Source organism: Leucopleurus acutus, assembly GCF_964270905.1.
Source record: "Leucopleurus acutus genome assembly, chromosome: 9".
NCBI classification, from domain to species: Eukaryota; Metazoa; Chordata; class Mammalia; order Artiodactyla; family Delphinidae; genus Leucopleurus; species Leucopleurus acutus.
Genome location: NC_139144.1, coordinates 10,110,502 through 10,128,506, shown reverse-complemented (window position 1 = coordinate 10,128,506; position 18,005 = coordinate 10,110,502). Strand labels below are relative to the sequence as shown.

General features: G+C 43.0%; 1 protein-coding gene across 1 annotated transcript; it reads right to left on the bottom strand.

Moving 5' to 3' along the window:
* Positions 1–196: 196 nt before the first annotated feature.
* On the bottom strand, positions 197–2,527 carry PGAM2 (phosphoglycerate mutase 2; the record flags this gene model as incomplete). Its single annotated transcript, XM_082846728.1, has 3 exons — positions 197–363; positions 1,831–2,011; positions 2,114–2,527. The coding sequence occupies 3 exons, from the start codon at positions 2,525–2,527 to the stop codon at positions 197–199; spliced, it is 762 nt and encodes a 253-aa protein (XP_082702854.1).
* Positions 2,528–18,005: the final 15,478 nt, after the last annotated feature.

Below are 18,005 nucleotides of genomic sequence, written 5' to 3'. Positions count from 1 at the left end.
CCGGGGATAGGGAGGCTCTTGGCCTCTGTGTTCCCAGGGTCCCCACACCCAGTGGGGGAGGCTTGGGCAGGCAGCGGGGATCCGGGGCTCCAGGCCCACGGAACCAGCCCTGAGTGAGCACTGGGGGGCGGGCGTCCTGGGGCAACACTGGCCTGAGGCAGTGAGAGGACGTGCCTTTATTGCCAGAGCCCACCCTTCACTTGGCCTTGCCCTGGGCAGCCACAGCTTCCATGGCTTTGCGCACGGTCTCCTCGTCACCCAGGAACCGCATGGGCTTGGTGGGCTTCAGTGCCTGGTCCAGCTCATACACGATGGGGATACCCGTGGGCAGGTTCAGCTCCATGATGGCCTGGTCCGACATCCCTGGACCGGAGGAACAAGCGTCCTGAGCCCCTCCCAGCCTGTCTGCCAGGCAGCCACCTGCTCTTGCATTTAGCAGGCTTCGTGACCTTTACAGGCCACAGGGCTGTTGGCCATGCAGCAGCCCTCCCACCCCAACAGCAAGGCCGCAGAAATGCTCCTCGAGAAGGTCAAGGCAGCCCTGAGACAGCAGCCTACAGAAATAGCTGTGGTGAACCGAGGACCTCCCTCCGGCCCGAGCTGGCCTCATCTGGGGTGACGCCATCGGCCCCCTTGGCCCAATGTGAGCTCTGGTCAGACTGGTGGGTGTTTGGGATCAGGAAAGACCTTAACCACTTGGCTTCCAGAGAGTTCTAGTTTCTGGACGTCCTAAGCAGCGGAGCAGGGCTGCTCCTGAGAAGGGGGGTGCGATAGGGACGGCGAGAAGCGCTGCCTGTGGCCGAGGTGGATGCAAGGCCCTGCCAGGTGAAGAGAGTTCTCTGTGGAAACCCGACCCAACCCTGCTGGCCTCCCGAAGACCTGGCCTGGAATAGCAGCTCGACCTTTGGTATCGCTGTCATCCCGCCCAGCCCGCTGGTGCAGGGAGGCCTTAAGGGAACATGCTCTGGGCAGTGGGAGACCCCGGTCACGTTTGCCTCGGTGCATTCATTTCTCCTGGACCAGGCTGCAGGGAGCCCCCACAAGGGAGGGAGGGCAGGTGGTCTTTCCATCTGCGAGGCTCAGCACCCGCCGTGAGGCGTCTGTGTGGACTCAGCCTCAGGAAGTCCTCAGAAAGGCGGACGGGGGCTTCCTTGGGGGAAGCCTGTCATGCTGGGAGGGGCTCCTTCCCTTTTAGTGGAAGCCAAGCTACCAACCTAAGGTCTCTGGCATTCTCCACACCCTGCACCTGTCTTTTGACTAGTCTTTTGCCCCGAGTGGGTGAGCTGGAGTGTGGGCAGGGGTGTGGGCAGGGTTGAGCAGGGCCCCACCCTCAGTCCCATATCCAGCAGCTGCCAGTGAAGTGACTTGACCAGGGTCACTCAGCAAGCTGGGATTTAGAGCCACATGGCCCTGCCTCTTCAGGGGTGGGTGTCCTTGGGCAAGATGCCACCCCTGGGCCTTCCCTCCTCTCCCCTGAGGCTTGTGTTGGGGAAGCCGGGCCAGCTGTGGACCCCTGTGCAGGGCCTGGGCCCTGGGTCAGTGGCGGCACACATTTTCACCCAGAATCTTCAGAAGGATACGTTACACAGTGTCCCAGTACACACGGCAGTGGACGGTTCGTTCTTACAGAGCTGTTTTTTCAAGTGGTTTCTCGCCCCACCCAGTCTAGTTCACAGTTTGGAGGCCCTGCCCAGGGTGCGGATGTCTGTGAAGACGCCTCGGCGAGGCAGCCAACACATTTACGAAATGAGCAGCTGGGGGCTCACTGGTTCAAGGGGACGTGTCACCCCACCCGCCTCTGCCCACACCCTGTGTGAGCATGGGCCTCACCTTCCAGGTGCTTGACGATGCCCCGCAGACTGTTCCCGTGGGCTGCGATGAGCACTCTCTTGCCAGCCTTGATCTGGGGGACGATCTCATCATTCCAGAAGGGCAGAGCCCGGGCGATGGTGTCCTTGAGGCTCTCATGCGTGGGCAGCTCCCCCGGCTTCAGGCCTGCATAGCGACGTGCCTGGGGGCATCCGTGCTGCTGTTCACTCCCCAGACAGCCCCCCGCCCCCCAGCCTGGGCCCCCGTGCCCAGACCCCTCCAGCCCCGCACCCCAGCCGCTCACCTTGCTGATGGAGTTGTAGTAGGGGTGCTTCTCATCCATGGGGGGTGGAGGTATGTCAAAGGAGCGCCTCCATATCTTCACCTGCTCCTCCCCGTGCTTGGCGGCCGTCTCCGCCTTGTTGAGGCCAGTGAGACCCCCGTAGTGCCGCTCATTGAGGCGCCAGGTGCGCACCACAGGCAGCCACATCTGGTCCGTTGTGTCCAGGATGGTCCAGAGGGTGTGTATGGCCCTCTTCAGCACGGACGTGTAGCAGATGTCAAATTCCATCTTCACGTCCTTGATGGCATGGGCCCCCCTCTTGGCCTCCTCAGCCCCCTTCTCGCTCAGCTCCGCGTCGAACCAGCCGCAGAAGCGGTTCTCCTGGTTCCAGGTGCTCTCACCGTGCCGAACCATCACGAGGCGGTGGGTGGGCATGGTGGCGGCGGAGGGCACTCGCGGGCTGCAGACAGGGACAGGTGACCCCCAGGCGTCCCCAGCTTTATAACGATCCCCAGCCCCCGCCCCAGCCGACTGCCAGTCAGCATTCCAGGCCTGATGGGCGGCAGCAGGTGGCCGGCAGCAGAGCTGGGTGGAAGGGAGGCCGAGCGCTGGACTGGAAAAAGGGCCTCATCAGCCACCAGTCCCCACGTGCCCAGAGCCCAGGCTGGGCGGGGCTGCCGAGCAGGGCTGGGCATCAAGGGCAGAAGTCCCGGCCTCCAGCAAGCCTGAGAAGGGGGCTAGCGGGAACAGGAGGACTGGCCGGGGAAAGACTGCCCCTGAGGTCGGGGTCCCGAGCTCGGTCAGCCTGCCGCCTGCTCTCGGGGGTTGCCGCTGTCGGGCAGGGGCACGGGAAAATCCTGACTGCTTCCGCCGAGTCACTCAGCGCAACCGGAGACAAGCCCGCGTCTCGGGAAGTACACTAGCCTGGTGTCAGAGGGAGCCAAGGGTGTGAGTATGCACGTGTGTCCGCCCACCCACACGTGCGTGCCTAGGCGCGCGTGCACGTGCTGCGCACGTCCTACTGCATGTACACGTCCGTGTGCCTCGCGCTCACGTCTATGTTGCATGTGCGCACACCTGGGAGGAGCTGTGCCGTCATCTCCACACGGGAGGAGGAAAGGTTGCTGTGGGCAGAGCGGGGGAGCTGGTGAGGAGCGTAGCCCTGGGGAGAGGTCTGGCCTTGTGGGAGGTGGCAGCAGTGTAGGGCAAGGGCTGAGCTGGGCAGAGCTGGGTTTCCAGGACAGCCAGGGGTAGCTGGGGGCCTGGCTGCTTGGGCCAGAGAGGAACAGAAGGTTTTCTGCTTTCGCATCCCTTCGTCAAGTTCTTATCCACATGTGCCACACTCTCCCACTCTAGTTACCTTCACCCCAGCCAGGCTCACTCCTCCCAGCTGAAACCACCTTTGAAAAGAAAAAGAAAAATCCAGGATTCATGTCCCCAAGGAGCCCCAGAATCAGAGGTACTGGTTATTAGATCTGTGCCCAGCTCATCAGGAGCGCCCAGAAGTAGGCCAAGGTTGGGACTAGGGGCAGTGTAGAGTTGGGTGCAGGCCCAGGACTTCTGCATTCAGGTTTTGGGGGACAAGGGCTACTGCGATCTGGGCTGTGAAGAAACGAAGCAGAGCGGCGGGGTCAAGATGCCAAGTTGCAGGTGCACCAGCAAAGAACCAATCCTCATAGAACAGCAAACAGGTGTGTGGCAGAGAAGCATAGAGGGGCTGGGCCTTGTGTCCTGACGAATGGGAGTCACTGGAGAGTCTGAAGCATGGTTATGTTTTAAAGTCACTTGCCGCTGTGGAGGCAGGATCGGAGGCCAAAGGCCCTGGTAGGGGTGGTGGCTTTGGGTTAGGTGAGAACAAGGCTGCTTGGCCTGGGCTGGGTGCAGGTGGCGTGGTGAGGAGCTGCTAGGCTGGGGGGCCACTGGGGCCGTACTGCCAGCCAAAGCGGGGGATGGGACATGCCTTCCTGCCTGTCTGATGGCTGTTGAGAAAGCCGGGGACCGCAGAGGAGAGTTAAAGCCTGAGAGGACTAGACACAGCTTGTAAGCCTTGGCTTGCTCCAGCCTGACTCTTACTCATTCAAAAAGTGTTTGTTGGGCATGTCTGGTGTGCCAGCGCTGTTGAAGCACTGGGCAAGCAAGGCCCTGCTCATGGGGGTCTCCATCCCAGTCATGGGAGATGGACAACATGTGATGTGTGGCATGGTAGGCAGCAATGAGGTCCATGGAGAAGCAAACAAGCAGGCAGGAGGGCTGCTGTTTCAACAGGACTGTCCTGGGAGGGTGGAGCGAGCACCCTCCACTGGTCTCTCCGCATGACCACAGCTATAAATCCTGGACAAAGGCAGAAAGCAGATCTCAGAGAACTGAAAAGTCAGTAGCAGGCAGATGAAGCGGATCAGATTCCAAGTTCCATGGTGAGTTTACCATTTTTTTCTCCCAGGATTGCCCAGCTTGAAACCTAGAAGTGCCCCCAGTGTGGACAGAAAGGGCTCCAGAGAATCCCTCTGGTCCAAGGAACAGAAACAAAGTTCCTACAGGCCCCTTCCCTTTTTCCCCTTCTTACCCACCACAGCTCCTGGACAGTAACGTAGAGGTGGCAGTGTTAGCCAGGCAGGCACCTGAAACCTTGAGAGAAGAGCTACCCTCTAACCAGAGGAGGTGAGGCCACAAGAGTGTATGGCAAACACCCGCTGCTTTCTCTCTCCTCCCTCCTGCAGCTGAGGATGGGATGCAGCTGCAGGAACTGTGCGGCAAGGGGGGGAAACTAAGGCCCCAGGTTTCTGGCTGAAGTCTTGGAAAGCAGGCCCCAGGGAGCTGTCAAGTATCAGGTCAGGCATGAAGAGGAGGGAGATTAGGTGAGTGATGCAGTACAGTTACAGGTGAATTCCTGGGCTCCCCGTACTTGTGGGCTCTGACCCAGGCTGACCCACTGGTGACCTGATTACCTGCCAAAACAATACGATCTACATTCTCCTTAGAATTTAAACAGACTCTCAAAATAATGTTCAAAATACCTAGGACAATTTTGCATGTGACTGTCCAGTTCTCCCAAAACCATTTATTGAATGTCCTTTCCCTATTGTATATTCTTGGCTCTTTTGTTGTAAATTAATTGACCACATGTGGGTGGGCTTATTTCTGGGTTCTCCATTTCTGTCCTTTGGTCTATGTGTGGGTTTTATGCCAATATCATACTGTTTGAGCACTATAGCTTTGTAATATAGTTACAAAGAACTGTGATGTCTCCAGCTTTGTTCCTCTTTTTCAAAATTGCCTTAGCTATTCATGGTCTTTTGTGGTTCCATACAAATTTTAGTGTTTTGTTTTGTTTTTTTCTTTTTGAGAAAAATGCCATTGGAATTTTGATAGGGACTACATTGAATCTATAGATTGCTTTTGGTAGTATGGACATTTTAACCATGTCAATTCTTCCAATCCATGAGGATGGAATATTTTTATGTTTATTGGTGTCATCTTCAAATTTTTCATCAATGTCTTAGTTTTTGGTGTACAGATCTTTTACCACCTTAGTTAAATTTACTTCTAGTTGTGTAATTCTTTTGATGCAATTGTAAATAGGATCGTTTTTTTAATTTCTCCTAGTTCTTAGTGTATAGAAACAGACTGATATTTGTGTATTAATTTTATATTCCAAAACTTCATTGAATTTGTTTACTAGTTCTGACAGTTCTAGATTTCTTCTAGATTGTTGAATTTGTTGGCATAGTAGTTTCTTATGATCCTTTGTGTTTTATCAGTTGTAATGTATCCTCTTTCATTTATTATTTTGTTTGAGTCCTCTCTCTTAAATTGATAAGAGTAGCTAAAGGTTTGTCTATTTTGTTTCTTTTTTCAAAGAACCAGCTCTTAGTTTCATTGATATTTTCTGTTGTCCTTTTAATCTCTGCTTCATTTATTTCTGCTCTGATCGTTGTTACTTCTGTCCTTCTGCTAACTTTGGGCTTTTCTAGTTCCTTCAGGTGTAAGGTTAGATTGTTTATTTGAGCCCTTTCTTTTTCTTAATGTAGGTGTATATTGCTATGAGCTTCCTTCTTAGAACTGCTTTTGCTGCATTCCATATGTTTTGGTATGTTATATTTCCATTTTCATTTATCTTAAGATGTATCTGGGTTTCTCTTTTGACTTCTTTTTTGACTCATTGATTGTTCAGGAGTATGTTGTTTAATCTCCACAGGTTTGTGAATTTTCCAGGTTTCTTGTAATTGATTTCTAGTTGTACACCACTGTGTCAGAAAAGATGCTTGATATAATTTGTCTTCTTAAATTTATTAAGACTTGCTTTGTTGATATTATCCATCCTGTAGAATATTCCATGTGTGCCTGAGAAGAATGTGTATTCTGTTGATGGATGAAATGTTCTGTATATGTCTGTTAAGTCAATCTGATGTAATGTGTAGTTTTAATCCACTGTTTCCTTATTTTCTGTCTGTATGATCTATCCATTGTTGAAAGTGGGATATTAAAGTCCCCTACTATTACTGTATTTCTGTCTACTTTTCCCTTTATGTCTGTTAATGTTTGCTTTATATATTTAGGTGCCCCTATGGCAGGTGCAAAAATATTTTTAAATATTTGAAATTACTCTTGTTGGATTGACTCTTTTACCTTTATATAATGACATTCTACGTCTCATACATATATAAAAATTTTTTATTGGAGTATAATTGATTTACAATGTTGTGTTAGTTTCAGGTGTACAGCACAGTGAATGAGTTATACATATAGCCACTCTTTCTTAGATTCTTTTCCCATATAGGCCATTACAGAGTGCAGAATTCCCTGTACTATACAGTAGGCCCTCCTTAGTTATCTATTTTATTTTATTTATTGAAGTATAGTTGATTTATAATGCTGTGCCAATCTCCGCTGTGCAGCAAAGTGACTCAGTTATACACATGTATACATTTTTTAATAGTCTTTTCCATTATGGTTTATCACAGAATATTGAATATAGTATCCTGTGCTATACATTAGGACCTTGTTGTTTATCCATTCTAAATGTAATAGTTTGCATCTACCAACCCCAAACTCCCAGTCCAACCCTCTCCCTCCCCTTCTCCCCCTTGGCAACCACAAGTCTGTTCTCTATGTATATGAGTCTGTGTTTTGTAGATAGGTTCATTTGTGCCATATCTTAGATTCAACATATAAGTGATGTCATATGGTATTTGTCTTTCTCTTTCTGACTTACTTCACTTAGTATGATAATCTCTAGTTGCATCCACATTGCTGCAAATGGCACTATTTTGTTCTTTTTTTACGGCTGAGTAGTATTCCGTTTTATATATATATATATATATGTATATATATATATATATATGTATATATACCACATCTTCTTTATCCATTCATCTATTGATGGACATTTAAGTTGTTTGCATGTTTTGGTTATGTGAATAGTGCTGCTATGAATATAGGGGTGCATGTATCTTCTTGAATTGTAGGTTTGTCTGGGTATATTCCCAGGAGTGGGATTGCTGGTTCATATGGTAATTCTATTTTTAGTTTTCTGAGGAACCTCCATACTGTTTTCCATAGTGGGTGCATCAATTTACATTCCCACCAACAGTGTAGGAGGGTTCCCTTTTCTCCACACCCTGTCCAGCATCTATTGTTTATAGATTTTTTAATGATGGCCATTCTGACCAGTCTGAGGTGATACCTCATTGTAGTTTTGATTTGCATTTCTCTAATAATTAGTGATGTTGAGCATCTTTTCATATGCCTACTGGGGCTTCTTTGGAGAAATGTCTATTAAGGTCTTCTGCCCATTTTTTGATTGGGTTGTTTGGGGTTTTTTTGTTGTTGAGTTGCATGAGCTGTTTGTATATTTTGGAGATTAAGCCCTTGTCTATCTCATCATTTGCAAATATTTTCTCCCATTCCTTGGGTTGCCTTTCATTTTTTTATGGTTTCCTTTGCTGTGCAAAAACTTGTAAGTTTGATTAGATCCTGTTTGTTTATTTTTGTTTTTATTTCCATTGCCTTGGGAGACTGACCTAAGAAAACATGATTTATATCAGAGAATGTTTTGCCTGTGCTCTTTTCTTGGAGTTTTATGGTGTCTTATGTTTAAGTCTTTAAGCCATTTTGAGTTTATTTTTGTGCATGGTGTGAGGGTGTGTTCTAATTTCACTGATTTACATGCAGCTGTCCAACTTTCCCAGCACCACTTGCTGAAGATACTGTCTTTTTCCCATTTTATATTCTTGCCTCCTTTGTCAAAGATTAATTGGTGTGTGGGTTTACTTCTGGGCTCTCTATTGTGTTCCATTGATCCATATGCCTGTTTTTGTACCAATATCACACTGTTTTGATTACTGTAGCTTTGTAGTATTGTCTGAAGTCTGGGAAAGTTATACCTCCTGCTTTGTTTTTTTCCTCAGGATTGCTCTAGCAGTTCTGGGTCTTTTATGGTTCCATGTACATTTTTGGATTATTTGTTCTAGTTCTGTGAAAAATATCATGGGTAATTTGATAGGGATCATGTTAAATCTGTAGATTGCTGTGTGTTTTATTGCCATTTTAACGATATTAATTCTTCCAATCCAAGAGTGTGGGATATCTTTCCATTTTTTTGAATCTTCATTTATTTCCTTTATTAATGTTTTATAGTTCTCAGTATATAAGTGTTTCACCTCCTTGCTCAGGTTTATTTCTAGATATTTTATTTTCTTGGTGCGATTTTAAAAGATATTGTTTTTTTTTTTTTACATTCCCTTTCTGATATTTCATTGTTAGTGTAAAGGAATGCAACTGATTTCTGAATGTTCATCTTATATCCTGCTACTTTGCTGAATTCATTTATTAGATCTAGTAGTTTTTGTGTGGAGTCCTTAGGGTTTTCTATATATAGTATCATGTCGTCTGCATATAGTGACAGTTTTACCTCTTCTCTTCCAATTTGGATACCTTTTATTTCTTTTTCTTTTCTTTTTTTTTTTTTTTTTTTTTTTTTGTCTGATTGCTGTGGCTAGGACTTCCACTACTATGTTGAAGAGAAGTGGTGAAAGTGGGCATACTTGTCTTGTTCCAGATTTTCGTGGGAAGTCTTTCAGCTTTTCACTCTTGAATATTATATTGGCTGTGAGTTTGTCATAAATGGCTTTTATTATGTCGAGATATGTTCTCTCTATTCCCACTTTGGTAAGAGTTTTTTTTTTTTTATCATGAATGGATGTTGAATTTTGTCAAATGCTTTTTCTGCATCTATTGAGATGATCGTGTGTTTTTTGACTTTTCTTTTGTTAATGTGTTGTATTACATTGGTTGATTTGTGTATGTTGAACCATCCTTGTGAACCTGGCATGAATCCCACTTGGTCGTAGTGTATGACCTTTTTTATGTGTGGTTGGCTTCAGTTTGCTAATATTTTGTTGAGAATTTTTGCCTCTATATTCATCAAAGATATTGGCCTGTAATTTTCTTTTTTGGTGGTATCTTTGTCTGGTTTGGGTATCAGGGTGATGGTGGCTTCATAGAATGTCTTTGAGAGTGTTCCTTCCTCTTCAGTCCTTTGGAAGAATTTGAGAAGAATTGGTATAAGTTCTTCTTTGTATGTTTGGTAGAATTCTCTTGTGAAGCCATCTGGTCCTGGACTTTTGTTTGTAGGAAGTTTTTTTAAATTACAGATTCTATTTCATTTCTAGTGATGGATCTGTTCAAATTATCTATTTCTTCTTGATTCAATTTTAGTGTATGTTTCTATAAAGTTATCCATTTCTTCTAGGCTGTCAAATTTGTTGACATATAATTGTTCATAGTATTCTCTTATTCTTTTTTTGTATTTCTATGATATCTGTTGAGATTTCTTTTTCATTTCTTATTTTGTTTATTTGGGTTCTCTCTCTTTCTTCTTGGTGAGCCTAGCCAGAGGTTTGTCAATCTTGTTTACCCTTTCAAAGAACCAGCTCTTGGTTTTGTTGATTTTTTTCTATTGTTTTTTAATCTCTATTTTATTTATTTCCTCCCTGATCTTTATTATTTCCTTCCTTTTGCTGATTTTAGGTTTTGTTTGTCCTTATTCTTCTAATTCTTTCAGGTGGTAGGTTAGGTTGTTTACTTGAGATTTTTCTTGTTTTTTTTTGTTTGTTTATTTGTTTTATGAAGGCCTGTATCTCTATGAACCTCCCTCTAAGAACTGCTTTTTTGCCGCATTCCATAGATTTTGTGTGGTTGTGTTTTCATTGTCATTTGTCTCAGGGTATTTTTTAATTTCCTTTTTGATTTCCTCGTTGACCCATTGGTTTTTTAGTAGCATGTTATTTAGTCTCCATGTAATCTTTTTTTTTTTTTTCCATTTCTTTTCCTGTGGTTGATTTCTGGTTTCATGACATTGTGGTCAGAGAAGATGCTTGAAATATTTCTATACTCTTAAATTTGTTGAGGTTAGTTTTGTGCCCTAGGATGTGGTCAGTCCTAGAGAATGTTCCGTGTGCACTTGAAAATAATATATATTCTGGTTTTTTTGGATGTAATGTCCAAAAGTCACTACAAAAATAGTGATTGAAAATATCACTATCTAAAATGATCAATTGGGGCTTCCCTGGTGGTTCAGTGGTTGAGAATCTGCCTGCTAATGCAGAGGACATGGGTTCGAGCCCTGGTCTGGGAGGATCCCACATGCCACAGAGCAACTAGGCCCATGAGCCACAACTACTGAGCCTGCGCATCTGGAGCCTGTGCTCCACAACAAGAGAGGCTGTGACAGTGAGAGGCCCGCGCACCGCAATGAAGAGCGGCTCCCACTTGCCACAACTAGAGAAAGCCCTCGCACAGAAATGAAGATCCAACACAGCAAAAAAATAAATTAATTAAAATGATCAATTAAGTCTAACTGTTCTGTTGTATCATTTAGGACCTCTGTTGTCTTACTGATTCTCTGTCTGGAAGATCTGTCCATTGATGTGAGTGGGGTGTTAAAGTCTCCTACTGTTATTGTATTATCATCAGTTTCTCCCTTTATGTCTGTTAGTATTTGTTTTATGTATTTGGGTGCTTCTATATTAGGTGCATATATGATGATGAGTGTAAAATCCTCTTCTTGTTTTGATCCTTTTATCATTATATAGTGTCCTTCTTTATCTTTCTTGATAGCCTTTGCTTTAAGTCTATTTTGTCTGATATGAGTATTGCAACTCCCACTTTCTTGTCATTTCCATTTACATGAAATATCTTTCCCAATCCCCTCACTTTCAATCTATGTGTGTCCTTTGCCCTAAGGTGGGTCTCTTGTAGGCAGCATATTGTAGGCTCTTGTTTTTCTATCCAGTCTGCCACTCTATGTCTTTCAGTTGGAGCATCCAGTCCTTTGATATTTAAGGTATTTATTGATACATATGTATTAATTGACTTTTCAAACCTTGTTTTCCAGTTGATTCTTTGTTTCTTCTTTCTTTTTCTTTTTGTTTTTCTTTTTTGTGGTTTGATGATTCCCTTTTATTTTATGCTTGTGTTCTCTTCTTTTAGGTTTTTGTGAATCTATTGTATGTTTTTGATTTGTGGTTGCCCTGTTTTTCAGTATGTTAACCCCTTCCTATATCTGCTTGCTTTAGACTGATAGCCATATAGGCTCAAACACATTCTAAAAAAAAGGAAGAAAAAAGAAAAAGAATTTGCATTTTCTTACCCTCCTTCCCCATATTTTATGATTTTGATGTCCCTTTTTACATCTTCATGTTTATCCTTTTGCTGTTCCTTGTGTTTATCATTGCTTTCACAAATAGGTTTTTTTCTTTTTCTTTTTGATCTGTATCCTGGCTAATTTAAGTGATTTACTTTCCAATTGTGATTTCCTCCTTCCTGTTTCTTCTGCTTCTTTTCTATCTAGAGATGACCTTACAATATTTCTTTTAGGATAGGTTTAGTATTGCTGTATTCTTGAAGTTTTTGCTTGTCTGAGAAATTCTTTATTTCTCCTCCTACTCTGAATGATAATCTTGGTGAGTAGAGTATTCTAGGTTGAAGATTTTTCTCTTTCAAGATTTTTAATACATTTTGCCACTGCCTTCTGGCCTGCAGTGTTTCTGTAGAGAAATCAGCTGATAGCTTTATGAGGGTTCCCTTGTAAAGAACTCTTTGTTTTTCTCGTTATCTTTAGAATCCTCTCTCTATCTTTACCTTTGGCCATTTTTATTATAATATGTCTTGGTGTAGGTCTGTTTGGGTTCATCTTCTTTGGAACCCTCTATGCTTCCTATATCTGTATATCTGTTTCCTTCTTTAAGTTTGGGGACATTTTTAGCCATAATTTTTCAAATACATTGACATCCCCTTTTCTCTTTCTTCTCCTTTTGGAATCCCTATTATGCATAGATTGGCCCGCTTTATATTATCCCACAGGTATCTTATATTGCTCTCATTTTTAAAAAAAATTGGGCTTTCTGTCTGCTGTTTTGATTGGGTAATTTCCATTAGTCTATCTTCCAGGTCACTTATTCTTTCTTCTGTATTATTCGTTCTGCTGTTCATTGCCTTGAGCTCAGCTATCGTCTCAGCAAATGAATTTTCTAAGGTTTCTTGGCTCCTCGTAGTTTCTAGTTCCTTTATACAGTAATCTGCATTTCTATTGGTAGCCTTTCTTAATTCCTTCAGTATTTTTATTTGAACTCCTTTTTGAACTTGGTGTCTATTAGACTGAAGAGGTCTGTTTCATTGTTCCTTCAGAGGAGTTTTCTTGGTCTTTTAATTGAGGGTGGTTTCTCTGCTTCATTTTGCTTATATTTCTCTTAGTCTATGAGTTTAGGAGAAACAATTATCTACTGTAGTCTTGGAGGGCTATTTATAAGTGGGTGTGTCCCTGTGTAGCTTGTGTGGGTTTAGTATTTTTTGGTGTGAGGGCTGCTTTTGGTTTGGACGCTTGCCATCTCTTTCGTCAGTGTGTGCTGGCTGTTATCCCCTTGATAGGGGGTGTGTAGGTGCACAGCTGCACAGCTCCTGCAGGCTCCCAGGAAGGCAGGGGCAGCGGTTGGCTCCAGGCTGTGGGTCCCACCACAGCAGCAGTGGCAGTGGGTCATGTGCCCCCAGGGAAGTTGGCCCCGGCCCCCACGGAGGTGGGGCAGTGACCTACACCTGCTCACAGGACCCTCGGCGGTGGCAGCGGCAGCAGTCTGTGCCTGCCCCTGGAGCTCGTGTAGGTGATGCCCTGCTGCCTGCCTGTGAGCTTGGAGAAAGAAGCTCCTATGGCAGGCCCACCCCTCTCCTTGTGCACCCCCCAACAATGGCGCCTTGCCTCTCTGGCGGGCCCAGGCTTTTTCTGGACTCCCTCAGTTGTGGCACACTACAACCTACCCCCCTCAGGCTGTCTTCACGCAGCCAATCCCAATCCTCTCTCTGGGGTCTGACCTCCAAAACCTGAACCTCAGTACCCAGCCCCCATCTGCCCCGCCCGAGCAGATGAGTGTCTCAGGCTAGGGAGGGCCGGTCAGCACCAACCCTCTGTGAAGGTCTCTCTCCACTTTGCCCTCAGCACACCTGTTGCTGCACTCTCCTCCGAGGCTCTGAAGCTCCCCCTCTGTCCCTGCCAGTGAGGGGACTTCCCAGTGTGCAGAGACCTCTCCTCTTTCACAGCTCCCTCCCAGAGACGCAGATCCTGTCTGGATTCCTTTCTCTCTTTTTTTTCTTTTGCCCTACCCAGGTATGTAGAGATTTTCTTGCCCTTTTGGAAGTCTGAGGCCTTCTGCCATTGTTCAGTAGATGTTCTGTGAGAGTTTGTCAACATGTAGGTGTATTTCTGATGTATCTGTGGGGAGAAGGTGAGCTCCACTTCCTACTCCTCCGCCATCTCGATCCAATCTCCCTAGTTATCTATTTTATATACAGTAGTGTGTACACGCCAATCCCAATCTCCTAATTTATCCCTCTTCCCCCTTCCCCCCTGACCAGTAATCATAAGTTTGTTTTCTACATTTGTAACTCTGTTTCTGTTTTGTAGATAAGTTCATTTGTACCCTTTCTTTAGATTCCACATATAAGAGATATTGTACGATATTTGTCTTTCTCTGACTTACTTCACTCAGTATGACAATCTCTGGGCCCATCCGTGTTGCTGCAAATGGCATTATTTTGTTCTTTTTTATGGATAAGTAATATTCCATTGTATATATGTACCACATCTTCTTTATCCATTCATCTGTTGTTGACATTCAGGTTGCTTCCATGTCCTGGCTATTGTCAATAGTGCTGCAATGAACATTGGGGTGCATATATCTTTTTGAATTATGGTTTTCTCCAGATATATGCCCAGGACTGGGATTGCTGGATCATATGGTAGCCCTGTTTTTAGTTTTTAAAGGAACCTCCATACTGTTTTCCATAGTGGCTGCCCCAGTTTACATTGCCAGCAACAGTGTAGGAGGGCTCCCTTTTCTCTGTACCCTCTCCAGCATTTATTATTGTAGATTTTAAAAGATAACCATTCTGACAGGTGTGAGATGATACCTCACTATGGTTTTGATTTGCTTTTCTCTAATAATTAGTGATGTGCCTGTTGGCCATCTATATGTCTTCTTTGGAGACATGTCTGTTTGGGTCTTCTGCCCATTTCTTGAGTTTTGTTTTTGTTTTTGATATTGAATTGTATTAGCTGTTTGTGTATTTTGGATATTAACTCCCTTGTCAGTCACATCATTTGCAAATATTTTCTCCCATTCCGTAGGTTGTCTTTTCATTTTGTTGATGGTTTCCATTGCTGTGCAAAAGCTTTTAAGTTTGACGTAGTCCCATTTGTTTATTTTTCCTTTTATTTCTTTTGACTTGGGAGACTGATCTAAGAAAATATTGCTACAAGTTACGTCAGAGAAAGTTTTACACGTTTTTGTCTAGGAATTTGTTGGTGTCATGTCTTATATTTAGGCCTTTAAACCATTTTGAGTTTATTCTTGTGTATGGTATAAGGGAATGTTTGAATTTAATTGATTTACATGTAGCTGTCCAGCTTTCCTAGTGCCACTTGGTGTCTTTTTTTCATTGTATATTCTTGCCTCCTTTGTTATAGATTAATTGACCAAAGGTGTGTGGGTTTCTTTCTGGGCTCTCTATTCTGTTCCATTGATCTATGTGTCTGTGTTTGTGCTAGTAACACAATGTTTTGATTACTAGAGCTTTAAAGTATAGTCTGAAGTCTGGAATGGTCATGCCTCCAGCTTTATTCTTTTTCCTCAGGATTGCTTTGACAATTCTGAGTCTTCTGTGGTTCCAGATAAATTTTAGGATGATTTGTTCTATTTCTGTGAAATAGAGTATTATGTTGGCTGTGGGTTTTCATAAATGGCTTTTATTATATTGACATATGTTCCCTCTATACCCACTTTGGTGAGAGTTTTTATCATGAATGGATGTTTAATCTTGTCAAGTGCTTTCTCTGCATCTGTTGAGATAATCATGTGGGTTTTGTCTTTTCTTTTGTTACTGTATCATAATGATTGATTTCTGTATATTGAACCATCTTTGCAAACCTTGAATGAATCCAACTTGAACATGGAGTATGATCCTTTTTATGTATTTTGTTTTGTTTGCTAATATTTTGGTGAGGATTTTTGCATCTATATTCATCAAAGATATTTGCCTGTAATTTTTTTTTTTTTGGTAATGTCTTTATCTGATCTTGGTATCAGGGTGATGGTGGCTTCATAGAATGAATTTGGGAGTGTTCCCTCTTCTTGAATCTTTTGCAGTAGTTTGAGAAAGATAGGTATAAGCTTTTCTTTATATGTTTTGTAGAATTCCCCAGTAAAACCATTTCATCCTGGACTTTTGTTTGCAGGGAGTTTTTGTTTGTTTGTTTTATTTGTTTGTTTTAATTACAGATTCCATTTCACTTCTAGTCATTTGGACATTCAAATTATGTTTCTTCTTGACTCAGTTTTGGCAGGCTGTATGTTTCTAGAAACTTGTCCATTTTTTCTAGGTTGTCCAATTTGCTGTCATATAACTGTTCATAGTATTCTCTTAGGATTTTTTTGTGTATTGCATGGTATCAGTTGCTATTTATCCTTGTTCATTTCTTATTTTGTTTAGTTGGTCCTCTCTCTTTTCTCCTTGGTGAGCCTGGCCAGAGGTTTGTCAATTTTGTTTATCTTTTCAAAAAACAAGGTCTTAGTTTTAGTAATCTTTTCTATTGTCTTTTGGTCTCTATTTATTTCCTGATCTGTGTTATTTCTTCCCTTTTGGCTTTGGCTTTTGTTTTTTCTTATTTTTCTAGATGGTAGATGGTAGGTATTTTCTTTTAGGGGGTTGGTTAGGTTGTTTATTTGAGATTTTTCTTGTTTCTTGGGGAAGGCCTGTATGAACTACCCTCTTAGAACTGCTTTTGCTGCATCCCACAGATTTTGTAAGGTTATGTTTTCATTTTCATTTGTCTTGAGGTATTTTCTGATTTCCTTTTTGATTTCATCATTGACCCATTGTTTTTTCTAGTAGCATATTATTTAGGCTCCATGTGTTTGTTCTTTCCCCGTTTTTCTTTCAGTGGTGGTTGATTTCTAGTTTCATACCATTGTGGTCAGAAATGATGCTTGATATGATTTCCATCCTCTTAAATTTGTTGAGGCTTGATTTGTGACCTCATATGTGGTTTATCCTAGAGAATTTTTTATGTGCACTTGAAAAAAATGTGTATTTGTTTGTGGTGTCCTGTAGATATCAATTAGGTCCAACTGGTCTATAGTGTCATTTAGGACTTTGTTGCCTTATTGATTTTCTGTCTGGAAGATTTATCCATTGACGCTAGTGGAGTGTTAAAGTCTCTTACTATTATTGTACAGTTGTCCATTTCTCCCTTTCTGTTGGTTAGTATCTGTTTTATACATTTAAGTATTTCTATATTGGGTGCCCATATGTTAACAAGTGTAATATCCTCTTTTTGTCTTTATCTCTTTATCATTATATAATGTCCTCATTTGTCTTTCTTTATGGATTCTCTTTCAAAGTCTATTTTGTCTGACATGAGTATTTCTACCCCCACTTTCTTGTCATTTCCATTTGCATGAAATATCTTTTTCCATCCCCTCATTTTCAATCTGTGCGTGTGTCTTTTGCCCTGAAGTGAGTCTCTTGTAGGCAGCATATTGTAGGTTCTTGTTTTTTTAACCTAGTTTGCCACTCTATGTCTTTTGATCAGAGCATTTAGTCCATTGACATTTAAAGTAAAATTATTGGGGATTCCCTGGTGGCGCAGTGGTTGAGAGTCCACCTGCTGATGCAGGGGACGCGGGTTCATGCCCCAGTCTGGGAGGATCCCACGTGCCACGGAGCAGCTGGGCCTGTGAGCCATGGCCACTGGGCCTGTGCATCCGGAGCGTCCGGAGCTTTACAAGATATGTTAAAGAGACTTCGCTAAACAGAAAAGATTACAACAAGAAATATGAAAATTACAAAAGGAAAAATCTCATTTGTAAAGGCAAACATATAGTAAAGGTAGTAGATCAGACACTTACAAAACTAGTAGGAAAGTTAAAAGAAAAAAACTGGTCAAATCATCTTTATCAAGAATAAGTAGTTAAGGAATACACAAAACAAAAAGATGTAAAATATGATGTCAGAAACAGTAAGTGTGGTGAGAATGGAGTAAAAATGCAGATTGTTGAACTACGTTTGAACTTAAGGGATCAGCAACTAAAAATAATCACATATATAATAAATATAATGTATATATATATATCTTTTTTGTTTTTCTATATGTATAAATCTTATGATAACCACAAACCAAAAATCTATAATAGATAAGCACAAAAAAGAGAAAGAAATTGAAACATAACACAAAAGATAATCATCAAATCACAAGTGAAGAGAGTAAAAGAAGAAGGAACAACAAAGAACTAGAAAAATAACCTCAAAACAATTAACAAAATGTCAGAGAGACCTTCAAGATGGCAGAGGAGTAAGACATGGAGAT